The sequence below is a fragment of the Falco punctatus genome (genome assembly GCF_963210335.1).
Source record: "Falco punctatus genome assembly, chromosome: 1".
Taxonomy (NCBI): Eukaryota; Metazoa; Chordata; class Aves; order Falconiformes; family Falconidae; genus Falco; species Falco punctatus.
In genome coordinates, this window is record NC_137580.1 from 4,308,091 (window position 1) to 4,331,347 (window position 23,257).

The 23,257-nt window shown below is 45.2% G+C and overlaps 1 protein-coding gene across 4 annotated transcripts in view; it reads right to left on the reverse strand.

The window, feature by feature from the left end:
- IRF2 (interferon regulatory factor 2) overlaps positions 1 to 23,257 on the reverse strand; it is a 43,346-nt gene that overhangs the window by 4,560 nt on the left and 15,529 nt on the right. For 3 of the 4 annotated variants that reach the window (XM_080375496.1, XM_080375498.1, XM_080375497.1), the window contains exons 2-8: positions 20,550 to 20,686; positions 19,531 to 19,638; positions 14,079 to 14,178; positions 13,296 to 13,472; positions 11,225 to 11,271; positions 7,245 to 7,356; positions 3,545 to 3,709 (exon numbers count right to left, since the gene is read on the reverse strand). In XM_080375496.1, the coding sequence (XP_080231622.1) occupies positions 3,545 to 3,709; positions 7,245 to 7,356; positions 11,225 to 11,271; positions 13,296 to 13,472; positions 14,079 to 14,178; positions 19,531 to 19,638; positions 20,550 to 20,555 (715 nt within the window). In that variant the 5' untranslated portion in view covers positions 20,556 to 20,686. The remainder of the gene's footprint in view (positions 1 to 3,544; positions 3,710 to 7,244; positions 7,357 to 11,224; positions 11,272 to 13,295; positions 13,473 to 14,078; positions 14,179 to 19,530; positions 19,639 to 20,549; positions 20,687 to 23,257) is intronic. The other variant, XM_080375499.1, reaches the window with a different exon arrangement.

Here is a 23,257-nt window from a genome sequence, read left to right on the forward strand (position 1 = left end):
GAGAGATGCACCAACGTAATTAAGCTGGCTAATTAAGCCATACTTGCAAAGAGGAGAGGCAGAAATTAGTCTGTGCAAAGGAGAAATGGCCCTGGAGATAGAATCAATAGGAGGAATCCAGACAGAGACAAGAAACAGATATTCCTTGACATGAAGAAACATGTGGCAACAAAAAAAGAATGATGCAGCTGAAAAGGAATCCATCCTTGGTGTTTATACATAACAAAATGCTGAGCAAGAGATAGCACTATAGTTAGCAAAGCCAGGAAAGCTAGCCACTCAGGCATGGAAAGTTAGAGAGGTTATTTCAATCAAGAAGGTTATTTGAATCACTGTCAAACACAAGAGGAGGCTGACAACAGCCTTGGTACCGAAAAAGAAAAAAAAAAAAAAAAAAAGGATTTCATAGATGTCAGTGGAAATATGAGAAAACTCACAAAGGCCACTCACATCATTTGCCTGAGTAACCTCAGAAAGGAACTAGAGGTGTTTTTGAAATAAAACAGATTTATGTAGGACAGCTGATACCTTCAGGCTACTTTTTGTTTTTGTTACAGAAAAACTAAACTAACTGTTCCTGCACAGCTGCTACGGTCGTATTCTTTCCTGCCATTCAGTGAGTGGTAGCACCTGACAGAGCTGACAGCTCTACCCAGCAAACCCATGAGCACCGAGCCAGGGCTCCTGTGGTTCTCCTGTCCAGGTCTGCGTGGAGCAAGGCAAAGGCATGATTAGTCACAAGAATGTCCTACAAGTTTCAGGGTTCTAACAAAACACAGACCCCTGTCCTCACTCCTGCCTCAAGGGCAAATCCATGCTTTAAAAAAAAAACACAAACCAACACAAAAAAAACTCAAAAAAGAGGTTCATAGAACAATTCGGGCTAGAAGGAACCTCAGGAGGTCTACAGCCCAACCTTGTGCTCAAAGCCAGGCCAGCTACAGGACTTCATCAGGTTACTCAGGGTCTGAGTCAGGTCTTGAAAACATTTGAGGATGGAGACAGTGAAAGGTTTCTGGGCACCCTGCTCCACTGCCTGACTGTCCTTGTGGTGCAAAAGGTGACATGTTTTCCTTATATCCAGCTGGACCAAGTTCTCTTGTTTCAATTTACGTCTACGGTTACCCATCCTCCTGCCACACACCACTGGGAAGAGCCTGGCTCTGCCTTCCCAGTAACATCCCTGCATGTAGGGGCAGGCTGCTATAAGGTCCTCCAAACCATCTCTTCTCCAGGCTGAACAAGCCCCGGTCCCTCAGTATCTCCTCACAGAGTGAGACCTCCAGCCCTTGACCATCCTGGTAGCCCTTCCCTGCGCTTGGCTCCCATTTGTTCGCATCTTTCTTGGACTGAGGGAACTCAGAAGACTGGACCCAACACTCCAGAAGTAGTATAACTAGTGCTGAGAAGAGGGGGATAATCACCTCCCTAGACCTACTGGCCATGCTGCTGAAAGCCTTCTCTGCGCCCAGGGTGCTCTGCTGTCTCATGTTCAGCTGACTGCCCACCCACCTTTCTGCAGAGCTGCTCCCCGTCCCACCAGCCCCAGCTTCCAACGCCGCAGGGGGCTCCTCTTTCCCAGGCACAGGGCTTGGCATCTGTATTCGCCCAATTTTTTTTAAGGTTCCTGCTGGCCCATTCCTGCAGCCTCTCCGGGCGTCTCCGGACGGTGCCCTGCCCTCAAGCAGATCAGCTGGTGTCCCCCACCTCGTGTCACCTGTATACTTTGCGACTGCGGATTCCAACACTTCTGCTCATTGGCACATTAAATAGGACTTGTCCCAGGACAGGCCCTTGCAGTACTCCACTTCTTGCTGACCTCTAGCTAAAGTAACCACGATCATCAAGAGCTTCCTTGGGATGCATTCAAAGGCATGAAATCATCTCTGCGTCATCTGAGTTATGGACTAGCAGGTCCTGGTTTAAGTTAAGACAGCTGAAGGCCACCAGGATACTAAGACAACGTAAGGGGGTAGCAGAAGTACTTCAGCCATGCCTTATTTCCTTATGCAGGCTTGTTGCACTGACTTTAAGGGAGGTAGCTCACGAATTGCTCGTGTCAGAGTGGTTCTCCTGTCACCAGACCACACCTTTGTACTGTCCCAGCCCAAGCAACCACCATGACTTCCAGACCAAGACAGTGACTTTTGTTTGCGTTCCAACAACTTAGATCCTGTAGCTGAGCCTTTAAAGAAAGCATCATTGTCATGTTCACATAGATGGGAAAAGTTTTGCAAGAAGCATTTGGAAAGAGGACAAATGTTTCAAAGGTCCCATCTCCCAGCTGCTAATAAGTTAAAGCACCCTCGTCCCCCTGCCTTATGCTTTGCAAAACCCTTTTAAATGCTTTGGCCGTTACAGACCAAACACAGTGGAAAGCATCATCGTTTATCAACATCTGTGAGACTAACGCTGGAGGCTATTCAAATGAACATCATGCTATTCACCCAGACCCAAAGATAAAATTTACTAAATACGTATTTTATAAAAACGTGTGTGTCTGGAAGTAATTTCAGTCTAATGAGTCAAAGACAAAACCATGTTTGAAATAATAAATTGCTTGGGGATCAACTAATGCCTCAGTTTGCCTAAAAAGATGACATTTGTGTTTCTACCCAGTCTCCTGAGGCTTGCAAGTTAGCATCATGTTAAAAAAGGAAGGACAGGTTGGATCTGAAACTTTTTCTGCTTTCAAATGTGGCTTTGCCCTGCTTCCTACAGAAATAAGGCTTATCTAGTTGCAGTGAGCATACAGTGTGCCCACATCTGCATTTGCGTCTTTTCTCCCTAACGACTTCTGACCATATTGTCAGACTTGAATATTCAAGGGATAAATGAGTGCAAAGACTCTTAACTTCCTACCAGTTTTACAAAAATAAGCGGCCAGAGAAAAAAGCGAAACCATTAGCACCCTGACTTGGGGAAAAGCTTGTTATCTCGCCCTTTCTGGATATCAGAGAATCCAGACGGAAGGCACACATTGGAAGCCAGATGTCTGCAGCTCTGCTGCTTGCAGGACCACTTGTTACCGGTTACTACACGGCTGTTCTCGTCTGCAGGCTATTTGTAACAAGGCAGATTCACTCCCCCAGGGCTCTCAGCATTCTATACCGTTAGCACAGCCCCTGGCACTCCGTGCCCACTGTGCTAAGCACTGAGGAAACATAGCAGGGACCTTTTATCTTTACTAAGTCAGAGGGCAAGGACAACACACCGTATTTCAGAGGTGTATTGTACCACTGAAAAAACCCCGCTAACGAAAGACGAAAAGACTTCTCTGCGTTACATCTAAAGAGGTTCTTTTTCCACTAGTCACAGGCTAAAATCTGCGGCTTACATTTCCAACCTCGGATCTGCCAAGTTGTTTCCCAAGGTGAAATGAATGGAGGACTGCAAGTTTTTGAGTTTCATTAAAAACGCAGAAGGCAGCCAAACAGTCATTTCTGGATCGTCGCCAGCTACCCTGTAAGAGTCCCCTTTCTCCCACTGCCTTCCAAACTTTCCCCCCCAAAAAATGAGTGTAAAGAAATGCCAGGATACTTACCTGCATAGGACGAGACAGGGGAGATCTGTAGGGGGTACAGGTGGCTCATGTTGAGGGGCTGCTCATCACTTTCTGTTGTCACCTCCACTACCTGGCAAACATCAGGCGGATTGGCAACTATCACCTGCTCCTCGCTGCTGCCGTCAAGGTGCGGCTGTCCTACAACTTGGGGTTAGAAATAAAGAATGGATTACTCGTAACACCGCAACCCCACTGGGTCTCTGAAAGCCTGTCCTTGGAGGCTGCTCCAGTACTATCTTGGCACTTTCTTCCATGCCCGCCACCTGCTTTCAATGGGACTTCGAAAGGAAACCTGTGCAATTTATTTAGTTTCCATCACCTTCAGAGATGTTTTTTCCCCCCACTTGTGATGACTGAAAGTGCTCACCTCTCCCCTGGCTCTCACACGTAACATCCTTGAGCCCTCCTTGACACACCACCTGTCCAAAGGCTTTCCCAGGCAAGACTACGGCTACACTCCTCCTCCACCCAGAAACATGGTCTCACCAGGACATATGTACCACCGTGATCTCTCCTAACCTGGGAAAGCGTCCTCACCGAGCAAGCTACCAACATTCCCCAGCCTCTGGATGCTCTCATGTAAATTATGCACCAGAAGACCAGAACTGGCATGCAAAAATACGGCCACGTCATAAATATGGTCATGTAAAACATGGTGGGACTCTTGATGTATACATGACATGAATTTGTGAAAATTACTTCTCCAGTTAGACGTTTATTCTCACTGATCCTTGCAATGCCAGTGATGGTATGTTGAAAAACAAGAGTTGCACCTGTAGTCCGGAACTCCCGTGGTCTGTGACAGAAAGCTACAGTCTGGCTCGTTATTACCAGAGGGTTTTCCTATTCCCCCAGGTACGTGATATTTAATGCCAAAGGAACATTATTTATTTCTACGAAACGAAGGCACCACGGATGCTCTGCAAGTGTCCTGAAATGCTTTGCAGACATCTGTGCTACACAACACCCTTCTGAAACAGGGCAATAAAACGAGGTACCACGAAGCTACTGAGCAAAACAAAAGTATGGTGAAAGCCAGAATCTCACTTCTCGGAGCTGCTTTAGACAAATCCCTCTGTCCTGTACAACTCCCCTGTCGATCTCAGCAGTATGAACACATGACAACTGCATTAATCCAGCGTGAAGCTGAAAGCCACTAGCTAGATCAGAAGAGCACATGGGGTTAGAGCCGTCTCAGAAGCATGGCTAACCTGAACCCACAGATGTCCAAGAGAAAGGGAAGGACTATAGATATTCTTTCACTGGAACATAAAGCTTCAAAAGGAACGATCTTCATACAGACAAATTCTGTACAAACGTGGTGCTGTGTTCTTAGAAATTCAGACAGCACATTTTCTAGACCCATCACGGGAAAAACATGTAGGCAATGAAACAGAGTAGAAATTCTTCTGTTAAGAGACTTAAGTACTCTGATTATTAATTTTTAAAAAAGCAAAAGATAGTATCTATTCCTGAACGAACTAAGATAAATATATATGAATGCACATGTATATACACACAATCCACTCCTGCCTTCTGTGTTCAGACAAGGCTAGAACAGGACTTTTTGAAAAAGAAAAGCGACGGGTTTTTCTCCCAGGGAAAAGCTGCGTATCATTTTGCTTTGTGAAGTGCCAGGTAATCACTGGAAAATCCCCCAAACCTAGATGTGTATTTTATGAGACAATTCCCAGCATAAAGAAAATTAGATACATACTGGATAGTTTGGGGTTTTTTTCTGAGTTGAATCACTACAATTACTACGATTTTGTTCCAGATATTTAACCTCCATTGTGTTTCACCTTTCCTGGTTGTGAAACAGCCAACTTTTTACCGAGTGGAGTACGGGAGGCAAGAGCACACGCACACAGAGTTAATTTTTATCTGGGAGAAACCAACATTGTGCAACCTTGTCAGTGTATGAGCAGGCCATCTGCACTGTTTTATCTTTCTCCTCAATACCTGATGAATTCTTATCCACCCCTGAGAGAGAACTTGCACAGCAAAAATTACTGCTCTCTTGGGCAAGATGCCACAAGTTCCCGTGAGCTTCATGTATGTCAGAAACACTGCAGGTGTTGTTTGTCTTTCAACCCCTCCAGCTGACTTCCCTCCTTTCTGCAGAGCAGATCTATTTTGCCCTTTTCCCCCTGTTTACATTAAAATCCTGCTTGCAGTCCTAAATAAGGATTTCTCTCTCCAGTCTGGATAAGCAGCACGCTTCACGAGCCATTAATTAAACAACACTGGATGAAGTTACCCACCCAAGCCTTGCTGTCCTACCTCTGAAAATGGGTTCTGAGTCCACAGGAAAATGAAAGCCCTTAAGGTGCAAATTCAGTTCTGTCCCTCTGAACCTCTTGCTTGATTTCCACAGCGGACCTTTGACCATTCTTAGATGTTGCCACTATGGGTCCTGTCCTGTGAATTACTGAGATCTAAGGTGCAACACGCCTTCATCATAAAATCAAACAGGAGTTCAGGATAACACTGTACTGTAGAGAACTGAGACGTCTGCAGCAAAATGACTCTCTCTGATGTTAGTGGATTTTGGGGAACACCAAGTACATTCCAAAGTTAATTGATCTCTATTTGACTTTAAGACTGCAAAATAAAGCAAAGGTGTATAAAGCTTCTTCCCTGGAACTGCATATTGGCCTTGGGGTGTTTCAGATTTGGTTATGAGTCAGTCAGTAAATAGGAAGCACTGACAGCACTGCAGTGCTATGCCTTCAAGTTATAAAACTCTCTGTAACCATAGGAGCATCAATCACATTCTGACACTCTTACAAAGCAAAACTTGATTAAATGAACTGCCATAGAGAAGAAAACTACTCACAAGGTCCTCAGCCACAGAAGTACTTGAGGGGGAAAGACTATGCAAAGCCCTGCAGCCTAAGAAATGGGGATCGAAAACACTCACTGCACATAATTTCTGCCATCTCTCCAAGCAGAAGACCAACATACCTTTCAAAGACTTGTCACATACAAAAGTATAATTCTAGACAAAATGGTATATGGGTCGCATTTCTAGGAGCCCTCGCTGCAATGACAACCTCAGCCAAAAAAGAGCTGTCAAAACCCAGCCCAATTATTCCACTGAGAACCAATTATTCACGTGCTGAGATGACAGCTAATTCTTAATACACCAGTTTCTAAATGCAGTCTTTGCAGGTCCTTGTTAGCTCAGTGATGTTAAGAACTAACTCTGCTACTGAGACACCAGTAAAAAGAATCAAGTTCCTCCATTTCATCTGCAGGTTTGAAGTCCCAAGTAAAACAGTATGCTGCATCAGCCTCTGCTTTGAGCAATGGGAAACTCATCCGGCTGCAGTTTAACTCCCACATCACACTGGCTACAGTCTCTTCATAGCTGAGGACTACCCTGTGGAGTAAGTTCATGTCAGGAAAAGCCACCTGGGCACGTCTGCAAGTGCTTTACTCTCAGGGGAACCACCACACCGCCACAGTGCTGCTCACGTGTCTCTGCGAGGTGGTGGGGCTGACCTGCAACCAGGACCTCATGTGGCTTGGGCTAGTGAAAAATGGGTCGACCTGCCTGCAACCGTGGTGACCTCCAAAGCACAGAATGATGATGGAAAGCTGAGTTTGACACAGTCAAAAGGTTTTCGAAGTCACCTGTACGCTTAGCATATAAGAAAAGCATAGGAGTACTTACCTACAAAGTTCACTGTACTGTCAACTTCATTTTTTATACTGGAGGACAGGAAATAGTCAGAAGTGACATCATTTAGCCCATTAATTCCAAAAGATGATTCAACTGGCTCTTGCTAGAATGAAAACAGTACAGTTGGGTCAGGTTTGATTTATTTTAGGAGGCTGGACTCAGTTCATCTTTTTGTTCTGAGATGGTAACAAATTGTATCACTTCTGCCTGCCATATACTCCCTGCTCTCTGCTAGACACGGTCCTGGAACTGAATACTTTGAACAAGTATTTTGGTTCTCTGAGAAGAAGCCAGTCTACTCCATTTCCAAACCTGCTTTGAAATGTAAGCTATTTTTTTATTTTCCATTTAGAGTGAGACTTCAGAGAGCGAGAAATTAGTGTGCGATTTACTACAGGAGATTAACATTTGGAACAAACAAGGAAGAAACCTTGCTTTAGAACGGTAGTCTACTTAATAATTGCCTTCCAAACACGCTGTATCTCTTAGCACGCTCTGAAAGGAAGCCTTAGCTTCTGTACAGCAATTACTAAAATCTAGCTTTAATTTTTCTCTGCAGCAAGCCCGAAACCAAACCGAAGTGTTTACACGACATACAGATTTTTAGATCACATCATAAACATTACCACAGGGCAAGAGCTTTGGGAAAACACCACCCGTTCTACGTAGACAAGATACACCTCTGTAGGTCTGGCACACTCAAGTGGGAACCTAAAAACCTCCCTTCAGAACAGACACCAAAAAGTTTAATTCCGTAAGCTCAGGATTTCTTTAAAAAAAGCTATAAACACATTTAAAGGATTATCGACAGGTCCAACCTCCTCCCTGGTACTGGCTCCCTTACAGGGTTATTATCAGTTACAAAGTCTAAAGTCCTCTGCTCTTACTCCGGGCTGGCCGTGCCAGCCCTGCAAGGCAAGTTCTACCTCACTGCTAACCAGAGACATCTGCAGCAGAGAGGTGCAAAAGCTCATTTTCACTGCTCGAAAGCATTTTGGCAAGGGCAGGGTAAATGTAAGCCTCAAGACTTGTGGGGCCAGCCCTTCACGGTACAAACTGAACGAACTGGTATCACGGAGACAAAAAACTGGGGACAGTGCAACAGGTCCTTTCCAGGATCCCACACGCTGTATCGCGATCCTCTTAAAAAAGAGCTGTCGCTTTGACACAAGCCTGCACCTTCCCAGCCATTAAGCAAAACAGACACGCGCCCTGCCCCCAAGGCCCCTCTGCCCATCAGAAGGGTGCAAAGTTAATGTTAATGGCAATTAGGTCTTTGATGAGCTGCACGGGTTGTTTCAACCCGGAGGTCGAAGACCTGGAGAGCCAAAAAAGATAAAATTAGCTGCTGCTGATCCGCTGAGGATCATGACTGCAGAGACAGGTTAGGGCTGTACACCGAAGCCCTGAGCCCCTGGTGTTGCTCAATGCCCCAGCAAACACCGCAGTCCTCGTGGGACCTCTGCACACGCAGCACCTCGCTCAGCTTTACTGAGGCTTTGGTACAGAGAAGCTCCTTTTCAAGCTGCAGAAACAAACATGCATCTGGGAACTTGGGTGATGGTGCCAGACCCGCAAGGGGACTCAGACACTGGCGCAGCTGGTGTTAAATCACCTAAATCTTCAGTCCAGACATCTAGCCAACGCTAAATGCAAGGTGTCACTTAGGTTTTTAAAAAGTCTCAACAGGGAGCTGCATGCACAGTCAAAAGGATACATTTAGCATAATGTAGAAATGAAGCCTCAGGCAGGCAGTTCAATCCTTTGCTTCAAAGGAAAAAGCCTATTTTTATTTGGGCTACTCAGACACTTACAGCTTATTCCCATTGCTGAGAACTCTTTTTTTTAGTGGAAAGACCCTGTTTGCCCAAAAGTCCAGTAGTAGGAGACCTACCTGCAAGATGGAAGGCCTGCTCACAGCCTCCCCTTGCCTAACATGGAGCAGGGATTTGCTGAAGTCTGCCAAATCCACCGGGACACGCAGTGAGTGCCCTGAGCAACCTGCTCAAGCTCAGCAAGGTCTGGCAGGGCTCTTCACCCCCACCCACGGTGGGTGCCCACAGGGTCCAGCAGTGGCAACGGCGGGCAGCTCAATGCGAGACTCCTGCTGTGCTGAAATCCCCTCGCAGACCTGCACTTGGGTCCACAGCTTCTTCCTCTGCTGCTGTTACCCCATTGCAGCTACCAGGCAGATCACGGAGCAGCCTCCCACTCACCTCCACTAAAGAGAAATTTTCAGGCTAACTGCGAGGCACTGAATGCAAACCATGCAACTCAGATCCCAGGAATTCTCATCGCCGAGCAAAGCAATTATAAGCAGCTTTCAGTGCCGAGAAATGTGCATTTGCATTAATTCATCCACCACCCTTCTCTGCTATTATAGCCTTCAACATTCAATAGTCAGTCTAACAGCAGCAGAGCATGGAAGGAGCATCTGTTTTAAAATCTAGGAATACCTGGAGGACAGCCCGTCTAACACATTTGTCAGAATAAGGGGGGACAGACAGGAATATTGCCTGGCTCCAGCTCAAAGCCTACAAGAGCTAAGTGGCCACACCATAGCTGGTGGCTGGTGAGCACAGAACGCTCGTAGTAGGGACGCTGGTAGGTGTATGTGCTGGAGGCGCAGACAGCTCAGCCCACTGCTCCTGCCTCACCTGGCCTAACGCTTCTGTGCGGCTCAGGGCCACCGAGCTGGAGGAAAGTTTGTCCCAAAAGCTGCAAGCATCACCCCACCAGCACCTACTCCCAACGTACTCATCTGCCAGGCATCACCGGGACTCCCTCAGCAACAACTATTTGTGAGATTAATCTTAATGGAGAGGCCAAGATTGTTCAAGCGCCTCTCCAGCCTTTCAGGCGTTCAATATATTGACTAAAAGAAAGATTATGAAGTAGGGGAATGGCCAAGCGCTGCCACCAGCTTGGCAGGCATAAGATGCTGCTCTGCTCTGACCAAAGGAGGTCACTGGTTCCCTCTGAACACTGGCTACCGTCAGAGTCACGTTACAACAAGCACACTGGCTGCACGATCCAGATAGGATGATTAAAAAGTGGTTCCTTTAAGACAATTCGAAAATCGCAGTGCTCTGATACGCAACTCCACGCGTCACAACCGCCAGGACAGCGTCTGCCCACCAAACCCCATTTCAGTGGAGCTCTCCCAGGCCTCCGGGCTCACGTGGCCCAGAGCATCTCCTGGCCAGAGGGTGCAGCACCTGCGCCCAGGCGTGGGTGGCTCAGCCCTTCACCAGTGAGCAGCAGGGGACCGAGCTGCCCTTCTGCTGCAGGCACGGCTGATACCTGCAACCCAAGAACATCAACTTTACTGAAGGCTGCAAGTCAGAAACCTTGGCAATTTGTGAAAAAAATCAAAGGCAGACCAAATCCTGCCGGTGTGAGCTGACCACCTTGCAGAGGCTCTTGGCAAAAGCTAGGTAAAACCATGCCTTGCACGGAAAGCTAACGTCAGCCTGGGTCTGTGCTCTGAACAAGCAGAAATCTCAGGCAGCGATGGAGGAGTTTCACAACTCAGGTCTTGCAACTGACAAAAGCTGCAGCTCTGACAGAACTTGTCCCCCTTGCCTAAACGAAAATGAATTTCCAACGTCTTACTCACAGAACTGCTTCAAAAAGTAGCTCTATTGTTCAGAAGCATTCCTTCCATAATTACTGCATTTCTACTTACACAGACAAACAAATGGCAAATGTATTGCCGAGGCTGCCAGTTTTCCAACCTCCAGGCATTGTAACACAAGGGCTGTGTCAACTGGTGACGTCAGTCACAGCTCTAACAGCCTTCACGTTTTCAAAAAAGAAACCAAACATCCCATGTAACTGTAGCTACTTAACCAAACCACAAGCATGAGAGATCTGCAAATAGCCACCACAATATACTATTGGGGCTATTACAAAAATTTGCAACAGATTGTTTTCACAAGCTCTTGCACTATTAAACACCCACTTCTTACCTTAATTTGTTTCAATTTGTCATCCTTCTCGGATTTCGTTTTTTTTCCTGCAACAATAAGAAGGAAGATTTCTAAAAGTCCTGCGTGCCGCAAGTTAATCCTTTTACACTTTCTATAATCAATCACCAACAAACAGCCCCAGCACATGCCTCAAAATGGCAGCACCTCCTAGGAAAGGAAGAACGCATTTTGCTTAATTTTAAACTCCCCTTATGGCCTGGGCAGTCAAAAATTCACCTTGTGTTTCATTTTTTAAAGGGCTACAAAAAAGAACCACAATGGGACCGAGTAAAGCAACTGCAGTCAAAAAATTAAGGTGAAAAACATGGAAGAGTGACAAACTAAGGAACAAGGCCTGTTAAAAAAAGAAGCAAGGGGGAGGAAAATACTCTTAAAGGAGAAAAAAAACCAAACATCACTTTTATGACACTCTCACTGTAGCTATAGGAACAGGGAGATTGTCGATTTAATGTGAAAAGAGGTCACAATAAACTTGAACAAATGTTTTTGTAAATAACTGCAACCTGGGGATGACGATGACATATATTATAATTCACGCAAAAGTGTTTTATGCAATCATGCTGGACTTGAGAATCCAGCAAACCACACAGCATCTGACCCTCCCAAACCGCGGTGTGCCTTGGCAGACCCCAGTGTTGCAGCCCCTGCTCTGACCTGACGAGCCCCTGCTGTGGAAGCTCGCGCCGGCTGGTGCAAACTCAGCTCTAACCCCGCTGTTTGCACGGACGTGTCCCAGGAATTTCTCCTCCCCCTACTACAAGGCAGCACTGAGAATCAGAATGTCTGCAGGCAAATTCACCTGTGCTCACTCGTACATAAATCTCACCATGTGCCACACAGAAAGGGCACGTGAGAACAAACAGGGTCCAAAATATGTCAGTTTTATTTTGTCACATAGGACTTGCTGCTGAATCCTCTCCTGCTACAGCCTCCATCCCCGGAATCTCAACTTTCACGACAAACTTTTCTAGTTCTTTCAGCTACGAGAGGAACCTACCGCAATGGGACAGGCTATGGTTCAGGGAAATAGGAACATACAAAACACACCATTGACAAGAGAATGGAAACAGTTCCAAAGCAACCGCGCTACATTTTGTAGAATGATCTCCCTTTGGCAGTCTGATTCTGCCCCCAGAATGCCAGAGCTCGTCATTTCCAGCCACACTGACCTTAAACCGAAGACGTGCCTTTCACTTCTCAATTTAAGAAAATAGCAAGCTGAGCTACAGGTGAACTGAACTGGATTTTAGAGGAACACCGTGTGCTTGGTTTGCATGTTAACTTTTTGTTCAAATATCCTAGACGCCAGAGGATACCAGAGGACTAAAGAAGCCATCGTTCTACTCCAAAAACCAAGAACAAAGCCATAAGGAACCCAACAGGCCATGAAGAAGTGAATGTTTCTATTCCATAAGAAACCAAATACTCATGAGATTGACCTGGTGGTTAGGTGCTCTCCTGGCAGGTGGGAGACCTATCTCTAAACCTGGGGATGCAAACATAGTTTCCCGTTTCACCATTATCATGCTGTGGGGGCTTTCTTTTCGTGGCCTAGTGTAGCTACATAACTAACAAAGTGGTTTCACAGTTTCATGTTCTGTGCAGAAAGTGTACTGCTCCCACTCAGCAAAACAAACCGTCCGTTTATTTCTACCCTTGCTTGAAAAAAAGATACCAAAACATTTGCCACTGGATTCTGAATGAGCTCTACTGAGTTAAGCACACTGATCCCTAGTATCCCCCTAATCATCTTCCTTGACTGATGGAGGCCTGGGACTAGCATCCGAACACAACTCCATTGGCTTTAACACAACTCTTACACACATCATCAGCTTGGGGGTATCACATCTCAACGATCCTCTCTGTAAGTGGCTGGTTCCCTGAACTGAACGTAGCCCATTTTTCATCCAGCTGTTCGTAAGTTCTGGGGAACATCTGGATAAAAAAATCCAGCTTCACAGCAGCAGCAGAATTGACGTATTTTGCAGACCCCCAAAATAATAACGATGCCCCCAACACCATTTTCATGCTGACAAACTCTCCCCTCTACCTTTTTTGGAAGGTCTTTCAGATAACGGCAGCATCCGGTACACCCTGAAGGCATTGTTTCCTTTTTTTATACTTTTGTCCTTCACTTCTTCTATGTCAGGCAGGGAGTTCATAGCACAACGGAAGTTTGCCTTCCATGTCTTTGGATCGGGTTTATCTACTCCTGACTGGTATTTTCCTAAGCAAGAAAAGAAAGTTAGGCACACATGACATGCAACTGAAAACCTAAGGCGAATTAATAACAGCGCAGGTTAACTTCAAGGTATCAGCCTTCGGTTCTCAAGAAAAGCATTCAAACAACAGCTGAGGCTGCAAGAGTGCTGTGATCTCATTCCCACACACATTTCTAGAACACGATGAACGGTTTCTGCTCAAGAAAGACCCAGGGCACTGCAGATCAGATGTGACTCCACAACAATGTGGGAAAGCTTGCACAGCGTTTACCTTTATTGTGTCTGGCTCAAATCCACAGAAAGGCATAGAAAGCCTAAGGCCCAAGTCTAAAAAATGCTGTGTGCTCTACTCTTGACAATTCTGAACCCAATCTTGTTAATGTTTAAATCAATCAGGTTTTACCGTGCTCCTCAATGCAAATCAGTTACGGCACTTCAATAAAGCTGGAGAGTATCGCTGGCCTTGAGAAAAGCACTTAGCCTCCCACAAGGCTACAAGCTTAAATTCACCCTCTCTGTTAGTAAAAGCAAAGACAGGAAAGAAGGAAAATGTTAACTTTAAAAGGGAAAACGATGTGAAAATCTGTCCTGCAGAAAGAGAGTTCCAATACCTGTGTGAATTGCCCAGTTTCTAAATAAGGGAGCATCTTTTTCAACATCCCACCCGTGTCTTGCGGCATGCATCCAGGGAATCTGAAAAATCTTCTTCTCCTGGAAGGGAAAACAAACAGGAAATGCCAACACTGATTGACTTGAGGGATCTTCTGATGGCTTTAAGTCACTCATTTCAAAGCACAGTTCCAGCATCTGCAAGTGTTTTGCTTCCTTTTAACCCAGTGCCACTGTCACTGAACTCAATAGGAAAATATCCACTGGTGGCCCCGAAAGCAGAATACAGCCCTAAGTGTATGAAATACTCAGAAGCCCCTCCACGGATGATAAGCCTGGCAGCTTTTCAAGCTGACACATGGATAAAACATGCACAGCTACCCATTTCTAAACATTCAAATGAAGGCTAATTTTGGCAGCACAGACACTTTTTATGATTAGAAAAATTAGATATGAAACTAAACAGCCATAGGAACAGAGCAAATTCAAGGGATTTAGAATTCAGCCAGTAAAATACTAGCATGGTGAAGGAAAGGTCTCTCTCATTTATATGCCAAGCGAACAGACATATGAATCTATCAACTGTAGACAACTCTCCAGCAGGGATAAAAAAATACAAGACACCCGTGTGAAGGGGTGGCACTGAAAATAACTGAACCTATTTTAGTTCAGAAACTTTAGGCCAAAGGGAAGTGCATTTAAAGCAATCCAGACAAAGACGCTTTTATAATTATTTTTTTTTTCGGCACACAACATGTAGTTAAACCAGGGCATGCCTTATGTGGTGGAAGTATAAACTGATTTCCAAAGGAATCAGAAAAACTCATGGAAGGTGGTATACTGGTAACTCTTAAAGATGATAGCTTTGGGATGCAGCTCCAGCTCTGGGAGCCCAATGGCTTTCAGAGCTTGAACAGCGTGTTTCCTACACTCCTTCCACAAGCACTCAGCACGCAGGATACTGGGCCAGATGGATGCTGGGTCAGATGTGCTTTTATATTTTTTTTTTTTTTTTACGGGAACGAATTCCTGTGTGCTGACCTATAGGGTTGCTTCAGGACCCTTTCTGCAAAGCCATACAGAAGGAGTTTGCTTCACATTACTTGTTTTTTTTCTCCCCTATTGGGGAGAATACATCTTATCTGGCTTCACATGCAGACATCTTGTGCTATAAAACCTGCCGCTACAGGTTTAAATCCACTTCTTAGTCTGTGAAGAGAAAAGCACTTCCAGGGCAAAATGCACCCTCTCTCTGAGGTGGCCACTTGAGCTACACCAACTGAATTGCAGCCTAAAAGAGCCTATTTCTCTCCACTGACTACAAACAACTCCAGACAGGCAGCTCTCATTTAAACAACTACACTGTAGATGTCTGTGGTCGGGTGAGATGAATCCTTTGCCCTTTCCCCTTTCTCCAACAACCACTTTTCTTCCTTGTGTGTCTGGTTAATATTTCACTAATGTCAAGGTTAGGTTTATTTCCCTTCCTTTCCATGTGATCTTTTCTTTTTTTGAGCCTGTGTTTTGTATTGTCCTTCAACTCGTTTGTTGTCTTCTCTCATGTACAGTCACATGTTCAGAACTGCATTCTTCCCTTCTTGCTTGCCTTCATCTTTTCTTCAATTTGGTGAAAGCACAGACTCAACACATTCCTCATTCCCCTTCAAGCCCTCACACTCTCACTTCTTCCTCTAAATCTGTTCCCATCACTTCCCTCACCTGCCTTTTGCCTCCTTACTCTTCCCCGTCTATACAGCTCTTCTCTTCCCCAAGCAGAATTGGTCTAAAGAAAGCCTCAGCCCCACCATCCTGTGGTCCACAGCACTACTGCATTCATCAGAGCTAGAGTAAGCTTCCTTGCCTTTACTCTCCCCTCGACTGTAATGAGCACAGAAAAAACACTTCCATAGAAAACCACTTCCATCGACAAGAACTTTAAGAATTGACCAGATGAAAAAGTCTTCTCATGCTTTGTGATGGGGAGAGGTTTGTACAATGCTACACAATGCTTATGGAGATTATACCATGGATTTCATATTCTGTATGAAAATTCAAGAAGTTCCTTAGGAACTAGCAGACCGAACAAGACTCACAGCATAGCATCCTGTCATCATCAACTGTATTCACTGCTTCAAAAGAAGGTGCCAGGACACTCTCAACAGCAGTTCAAGTGTTCATTACAGTGTTTCTGGTCATTTCAGAAAGTTCTTCCCAATCCCAGATGTCTTAAAAGTACATGGACTTAGAGCAAATCGTAATATAAATATCAAAATCATAGAATTCATGTGTATTATAATTTTATATACCTATATAGAAACTACAGACTTTCTCACCAACTATCACGTTGGTGAGAAAGTCTCTAATTTCTATATAGGTATATAAAATGATCTCCTCTTCTCTGAAATCCCGCAAGACTGCTGACTGCAGAAATACCATCTGGTTGTGTGTTCTGCTCTAGTTTACCTGCTTTCTATTTAAACACTAACTTTTTATTTCACACGCTATCAAACATTTACCGATATCCTTCTTCAGTTGATGCTTCCTAATAATGACCTTAATTGGCAAAGGCTCGTGTGTTTCTATTAAGAAAATAGTCTCACCTGAAGTGAAAAGCACAACCCACAAAAACTCTTGCAGCGTAACAGGAATTCCTGCAAACTCCAGTGGGTACATCAAAAGGGAGAAAGTGTCACATTCTTAGAAATAGGCAGGAAGAGGAAAATAGTATCAAACGCTGCAGCCCTTGCATATCAAAATGCTCCAAGCAGGTGAATGAGCATGAGATCACATACTAGCCTGAAAGTCATAGGACAAATTTCAAATAGTGGCAACCATCTGGAGGGTAATACTCCAAGCATCCATCAAAGCAGCAAGCTGCCTCTCAACTCCTGTTACAGCTACTCTGAATGTTTCCACTCTAATTTCCTCTTCCAGATCCATGAGGGACACTGACCTCTCATTATCCCCCTCCTCACACCACCTCTGTCCTCTACTGAACTACGTAATTTTCTCCACACCTCCCAGTTTTGTCTCTCTGGGAAGGTAAAGAAATTCCCTTCCTCCTTCATGCCACTCAGCAGGATAACATTTTCACCAGGGAGGTACACAAGTATTTATTGTTTAGGTCCTATAGAGAGGGGTCTGTTCTGGAGGGGAACACAAAGCAGGAGATACAAAGTGATCAACTGACAGTAGGGAAAGCGATTAAGTAAATCAGCTGTACCTGATTTGTCATTTTTAACCAAGAGAGGCTTAATTCCTTCCTCGGTCTGGAAAAATTTCCCAAGAAGAGACAGCCAATGACAAACCCAGAACGGTAATTGTTTCTTTAGTATTTGAATTTTATTTCTTTAAAAGCTGTGCACACACACAAGTGCTGTTCTCTTGCTAATCTTCCCCACCTTCTTTTCTGTACTGTAAACTGTCCTTTGCCAAACTCTGGCTAAAACATATAAATCCCAAAATCCTACAGCCTCTAGAGTTGATTTTGTGGGTACAGAACAGGCTGTGATACACATGACACTGTATCATTGATTCCATGCATGGCTTTGTTTATGGTCAGGATTTACAGTAAAAATAGAAATATTTTTGGTTTAATGATTCATTGTTGGGATGAATGTTTAAAAATGTTTAAACAGAAATGCTCAGAAGTGCAATTAACTTGTTGAGCACAGTAAAGGCAACTCAGAACAATGCCAAATCGGAGGGTAGAACTGGGGAATCGGTTTAATAAACCTCCAGGCAGGCCACTTAGCCCGGTATCCTCTTTCTGGTAGGAGCCAGGGCTTTGTTGTTTTTTTAAAAAAAAATACATTTCAACATACTGTATTTGTGAGACAAGTCTTGGTCAATATAGAATATGCTAACTAAGGACAAAATCTCCCACTGACACTTGCATGCAAAACAGTTTATGCCAGAAGCACAAAGCAGAAACTGCTGCAACAACACAATCAGGGCTGCAAACATTAAACACCACGACATGCCTTGCAAACCGCCTTTACAGGCTGGTCAGCTCAACTTTAGCACCACGGCAGCATTTTCACGCTGCAGAGCAAAGGAGGCAAGTACATTCCTGGGGTGTACTGAAAAAGGTTATATGAACATCACCTAGAGATGACGTTACATTTAAGAGTGATCTGCTCAAATCTGAAATACTGTGCCCTACTAAGGGCAGAGGTATTATTTCGGGATTGGGCAGGAATGCCCAGCAAACGACAGCAGAGGTGGACTGTTCAGCAGGAGAGACCCCACACTGGAGTAGAGATACTCAAGAAGAAGAATCCATAGGGACCTGAACAGGGAGACTCAAATTCCAAAGACAACAGTAAAAACTGGTCTCTTCCTCCTCGTCAGCTGTGACCCCATTATGCAAGAACAAGGACCTACTCAAATTCACAGGGCAGCTAACTAGGGAATGGATAAAGCAATATTTATTTACCCAGCCACAGCATGTGAGAGTCACTGATGCAGGAAGTTCCTGAGAGACAAAATTTGTAGCTGAAATTTAAAGGGCTCCTGATCATTTTGTAGTCACGTGTATTTCTAGCTTTGAAAGCCGAAATAAAAATTCATAATCTCAACTGCCACTCTTCAGCTCTGAAAATGAACACCTGAGCACCACAACTACTACTACAGAGAGGACGGTAGACTAACCAGGTTAGTGTCTTAACCAGAGTGGCAGATCTTATGTTTCTACTCCAGATTTTGTGCATTTCTACCCATTTTGATAACGAAGCAGCCTCTGCAGCCAAAACTGCTTCATGCTTCTCAGTGTGGTGAGTTACTCTCCTGCGTAACACAGAATGCACGCAATACTTCCAGGGTTTATTACTGTTCAAATTCTCCAATATGCTCTGTGGTTTTATTGAGCCATTGAATAAAAATTCACATTGGGCACCGATAGTTTGGAGCCTACGCTTGTGATCTCAAAATGTCTAAATGCTCTCAGTAAGAGCTCAGCACCAGGAGTATTAGGTTTGGGTCTGGCAGGGGAAAGGTTACCCATTTTTCTCCCAGGTTGAGAAGTATCAGAGAAGTCACACGAGTCTGAAACAGAAGATTGTTGCTTCAACTCAGAGCCTAATATAGAATATAGCCTTCCACCTCAGGAGAGCATTTTGCTCACATCCCTCCAAGGCTACCCGGTGAGCAATCTGTTCCCAGATTAAAAACAAAAACCTAGCTGAGTCTCCATAAATGCTCGCTCCAACAACAAAGACTTGGAAAATGCTTTCAAAGGAGCCACAAATCCAGCAGGCCAAAGCAGGGTGCCTCAGATCTGGCAGGGGAGGCTGGAGGAACAGGTTCAGCAGGAAGCATACAGCTTTGCCCTTCCTCCCCATGTCACCCCTTTGAAAACCAGGAATGAGCCGATTTACCTACCCAAACCTCAGGCACTGCCATACAGTCCCTGTTCAGCACACAAACACATGCACTCACATGCACCCCCCTTACCTTATTCAGCCATTTCAGCCCCGGTATCCTGTTGGAGTTGATCTGATCTTCCAGCCAGGGGCGCATCCGCATCCTTTCGACAGGCATTGTCACCCACCCGGGAAGGAGCTGCAGGGAACGAGGGACAAGGTTACTTGTTTTCCAGGCAGAACTCCCAGGCAGCAGCCCTGTCTCTGCGCAGTACAGACTTATTACACACTTACTGAACAATTATAGCGACTTTGGATCTGTGCAGGAGTCTCCCTTAAGAGCACCTGAGACAATAAAGCCTTCTCTGTGGCAGAAAACACTCTTCTGGTACACCTGGATTAGGAAAACCTTCCCCTGAAGAAGACACATCATATTGGCATAAGTTTGTCTGCTGATACAGGCGGGATACCAGAGGCCGCAAAGAAAAACAATTACACTCTTTTTGGCCCACGTACCTGCATTTGCAGAAGACCTTTTTTTGCCAAGAAAAAAAAATGTGACCAAAAAAATTCACATGCAGGAGGCATCGATCCCTGTACTAGCTAAAATGATGCACCTGCTAACGAGAGTGCTTTCAAATGGCTGTTTCTGTCCCATACACTTGACTAAAATTATGAAAAATACATTTCACATCACAGCAATTTATCAGACCACTTTGGTTTGACCCCCTCCCTCCAGGTTTCTCTGCCCAACCCAGTCACTGGTTTTTTAGCTGCTATTTCACATTTCGATACTACTTAGCTAGAATGTGAGTGCCTTCCCCTCAGCTGCACCACACCACATTATATTATTCAGTTAAGACTCAAACTGACTTCTTTTCTTCTCTCTCTCTCACCCCCACACACGTGACCCTGATGCCACTTCCCTGTTTTGAGCTGTAAATTATTGACATGAGTCCAAAGTCTTGAACCTGAGGCAGAAAATTTCAAAAACATTAATCGATCTTAGGCACCGCTCTGAAAATGCCAACCGGCACTAGATGCAGATTAAAGCACCACATCAAACTCCTGCTAAGCAGCCTGCAACCCATCATCTCCATGTTCAAGTACTTGCATTTAGGCTGCTTCTTCTCCTCCGCTCCCCCTCTGCACCGGGCTCAGCTCCTTCCTCTCCCCTTTGTTCTTCACATCTGTGTTCTCTGCATCATTCTTAAATTCTCTGCTCCGCTATTCTTGCCACCTTTGATCTTCAAAAAAAAAAAAAGAAAAAAGAAAAAAAATGAGTAGACCACATATTTGAAAGCACAAAGCAATGCCACAAATGTAAATGGGTTTGTTCTTGCTTCCTATGGGAGTACAGGCATCGGACAGACTAACAATTAGGCAGTACCAAGCCCACACCCAGCACAAGAGGAAGAAAAACGTTCAAAGTTTCCTCTCATTGCTCTGAGGACATGTATTTCCTGAAACTAATAAGGAATTAAAACCTGAGTGCAACAATAAGGCTCTTTGATGTGTTCAGGGAATGTACCAGCAGCCGTGCTCACACTTAATCTCTTTGCAAACATATTGGCATTTAATTTACTACTGTGTGGAGCTGGTCACTTGTGCTTCAGCCGCAGCGTTTTCCAGTAACTACAAATTTCTAAAATAGCTCAGAAAATGGTTGCAACTGCTCAGCTCCCTTTCAGGTTCAGGTCAGACACGAAAAAACAGCCAACCCCAGAACCCGACAGCGGCCAAGCCCTTGTGCAAATCCGCCCTCTGTGCAAGAGGGAAGCCGTTTTCTGGGCAAGAGCGATGCGGGTGCAGCTTTTTTGGCCCCCAGGATGGTGGCAAGCAGCCAGCCATGCTGCTGCAGCCCCCACCGCTTAGCACCAATGATCCTCCTCCAGGCTGCAGAGTGTGTATGGGAGAGCTATACTGTCTTCTGCTGCTAAACATTGGGTCAAAGCTGAAAAATGCAAATGGCGAAGTACTAAAACCATGAGCAAAATTTTTATGTGTCTGTCAAGGAAGAAACAAGCAGATGCAATGATCATCTGAGACGCATTTCTTTGTAAGATATCTTTAAGTATGCATGCACTTTGAGACAATTCCTGGAAACACTGTGCATCATCTTCAGCATTCAATGAGTGCTCCCATTTAGCAGTGGGACTTGTCTTCTGAGTAATGAGCCCCTAAGACAAATTCCAAGCCCATCTGAATGAACAAATTAGAACGCAGAAAAAGTCATCTTGAAGGCAGCGGCAACAAATCCCACTTGGGACAGGCAACACGGAAGAAACAGAAGCTGCCTTTGTGCAAAAGCAAAGCATTTCAGGAGACGAGAAAGCTGCCAACATTGCTACTGCAAGGAAGCTGGTCTTGCCCAAAATGGCACAGTCGAACCAGTCGTCTCTTCCTCCCACGTCCCCAGGGGCTTCCCCAGCTGCTCCCCTGCAGATGCTGTGATGCTCATCTCCTTTTCTGCACCCTGGGACTCCTCTAGGATTAGCACCTGCAGCTGTCAGCACACACCGTCACATCTGTCACCTACTCCAAGGCAAATTAATCCAAGGTAATCAGAAAAGAGGTTTGGCTTGCGAGAAGGGAGGAACGGCTCCCCAGATCTGTTTATCTGAAAGTAAAACCAAACCCAGCTAAAAAAGAATGTGTAATGATGTCCAGCTGGAGGGAACGGTGAACGTCTTCTGGAGGAATGTCTTTCACAGGGGGACAGAAGCACAGCATGCTTCTGCTCATCAAAACACACCCCATGCTCCTCTTAGAGCACATGCTGCCAAACATAAAGCCCGATGTCTTCAGAAGACAACGCCAGACCCGTCTGCCTCAGGACAGCACTGACCGTAGCAGTGCTAAAATGTGGTGGCCTTTTTGGCAGCTGCACGTCAGCAACGTCCCTGTGATGAAAATACCAAGTCACCTCTACTGAGTAATTGCCTATGGGAAATGACGGTGCCACATCTCCCCTCCAGAGCTCTCAAATGCATGATCTATTTGTACAGAAAGAAACAACTTCAGCAGTGCCTTAAAAGTAGCCTCCGTCTGTCCCTAAGCAGGGTTAAGGGGTGCACTCTCTTACTGGGCGAATGTGAAGTCCATCTATCAACGAGCAGAGGAACAACCACCTTCTGCCATTAAGAGTCATTCAAGTTTGGAAAGACCTTTGAAATTATCCGAAAGAGGCAGCAAAGGCATGTAGAGCTTCCGGGGCCATCACCTAACATCAAGCCAGCTTCACCCTCCATCAGAATACATTAATGATAAAACAAACCTGCAAAGCCAGAAACTAAGGTGAGCCATACAAAACAGCCGGCACGCCAAGTTCCTTCACTCCAGCCCCTCTCCAGTGTTTACCCAGCAGAAAGGAAAAAGCAGAAACAGTCGATCCTTTTGAGGAGAACAGAACATCAACATTTATAATCTGAAGCAGGCTGTAAAACCGGGAGCACCTACGCACCTATCTCCTATTCCTGGTCAATGCTAACATTGCGCCTCCCCTGCACATTTACACACGTAGAAGCAGCTATGTGCGGTTATCTGTATTTTTTGTATCAGGACAAGTGGATTTCTACCAGTATTTTCAGAACCCGCCAGCTTCACCACCACTGTGAGCTCCTGAGCTGTGGGTACCCACCCACCAGCCTAAGCAAACCTCTCCAAAGCCCCTTACCTTTGCCAGCCTGAACCTTCACGCTTGGGTTAACCAGGAGAAAAATGGTTTAACGCCTGCCATGGGTCACTTGGCACCATCTTCCCCCACCTTAGAGAGACCCTGGAGAAGGCCAAGGGGGAGGAGCGGGGGTAGCTGGGGC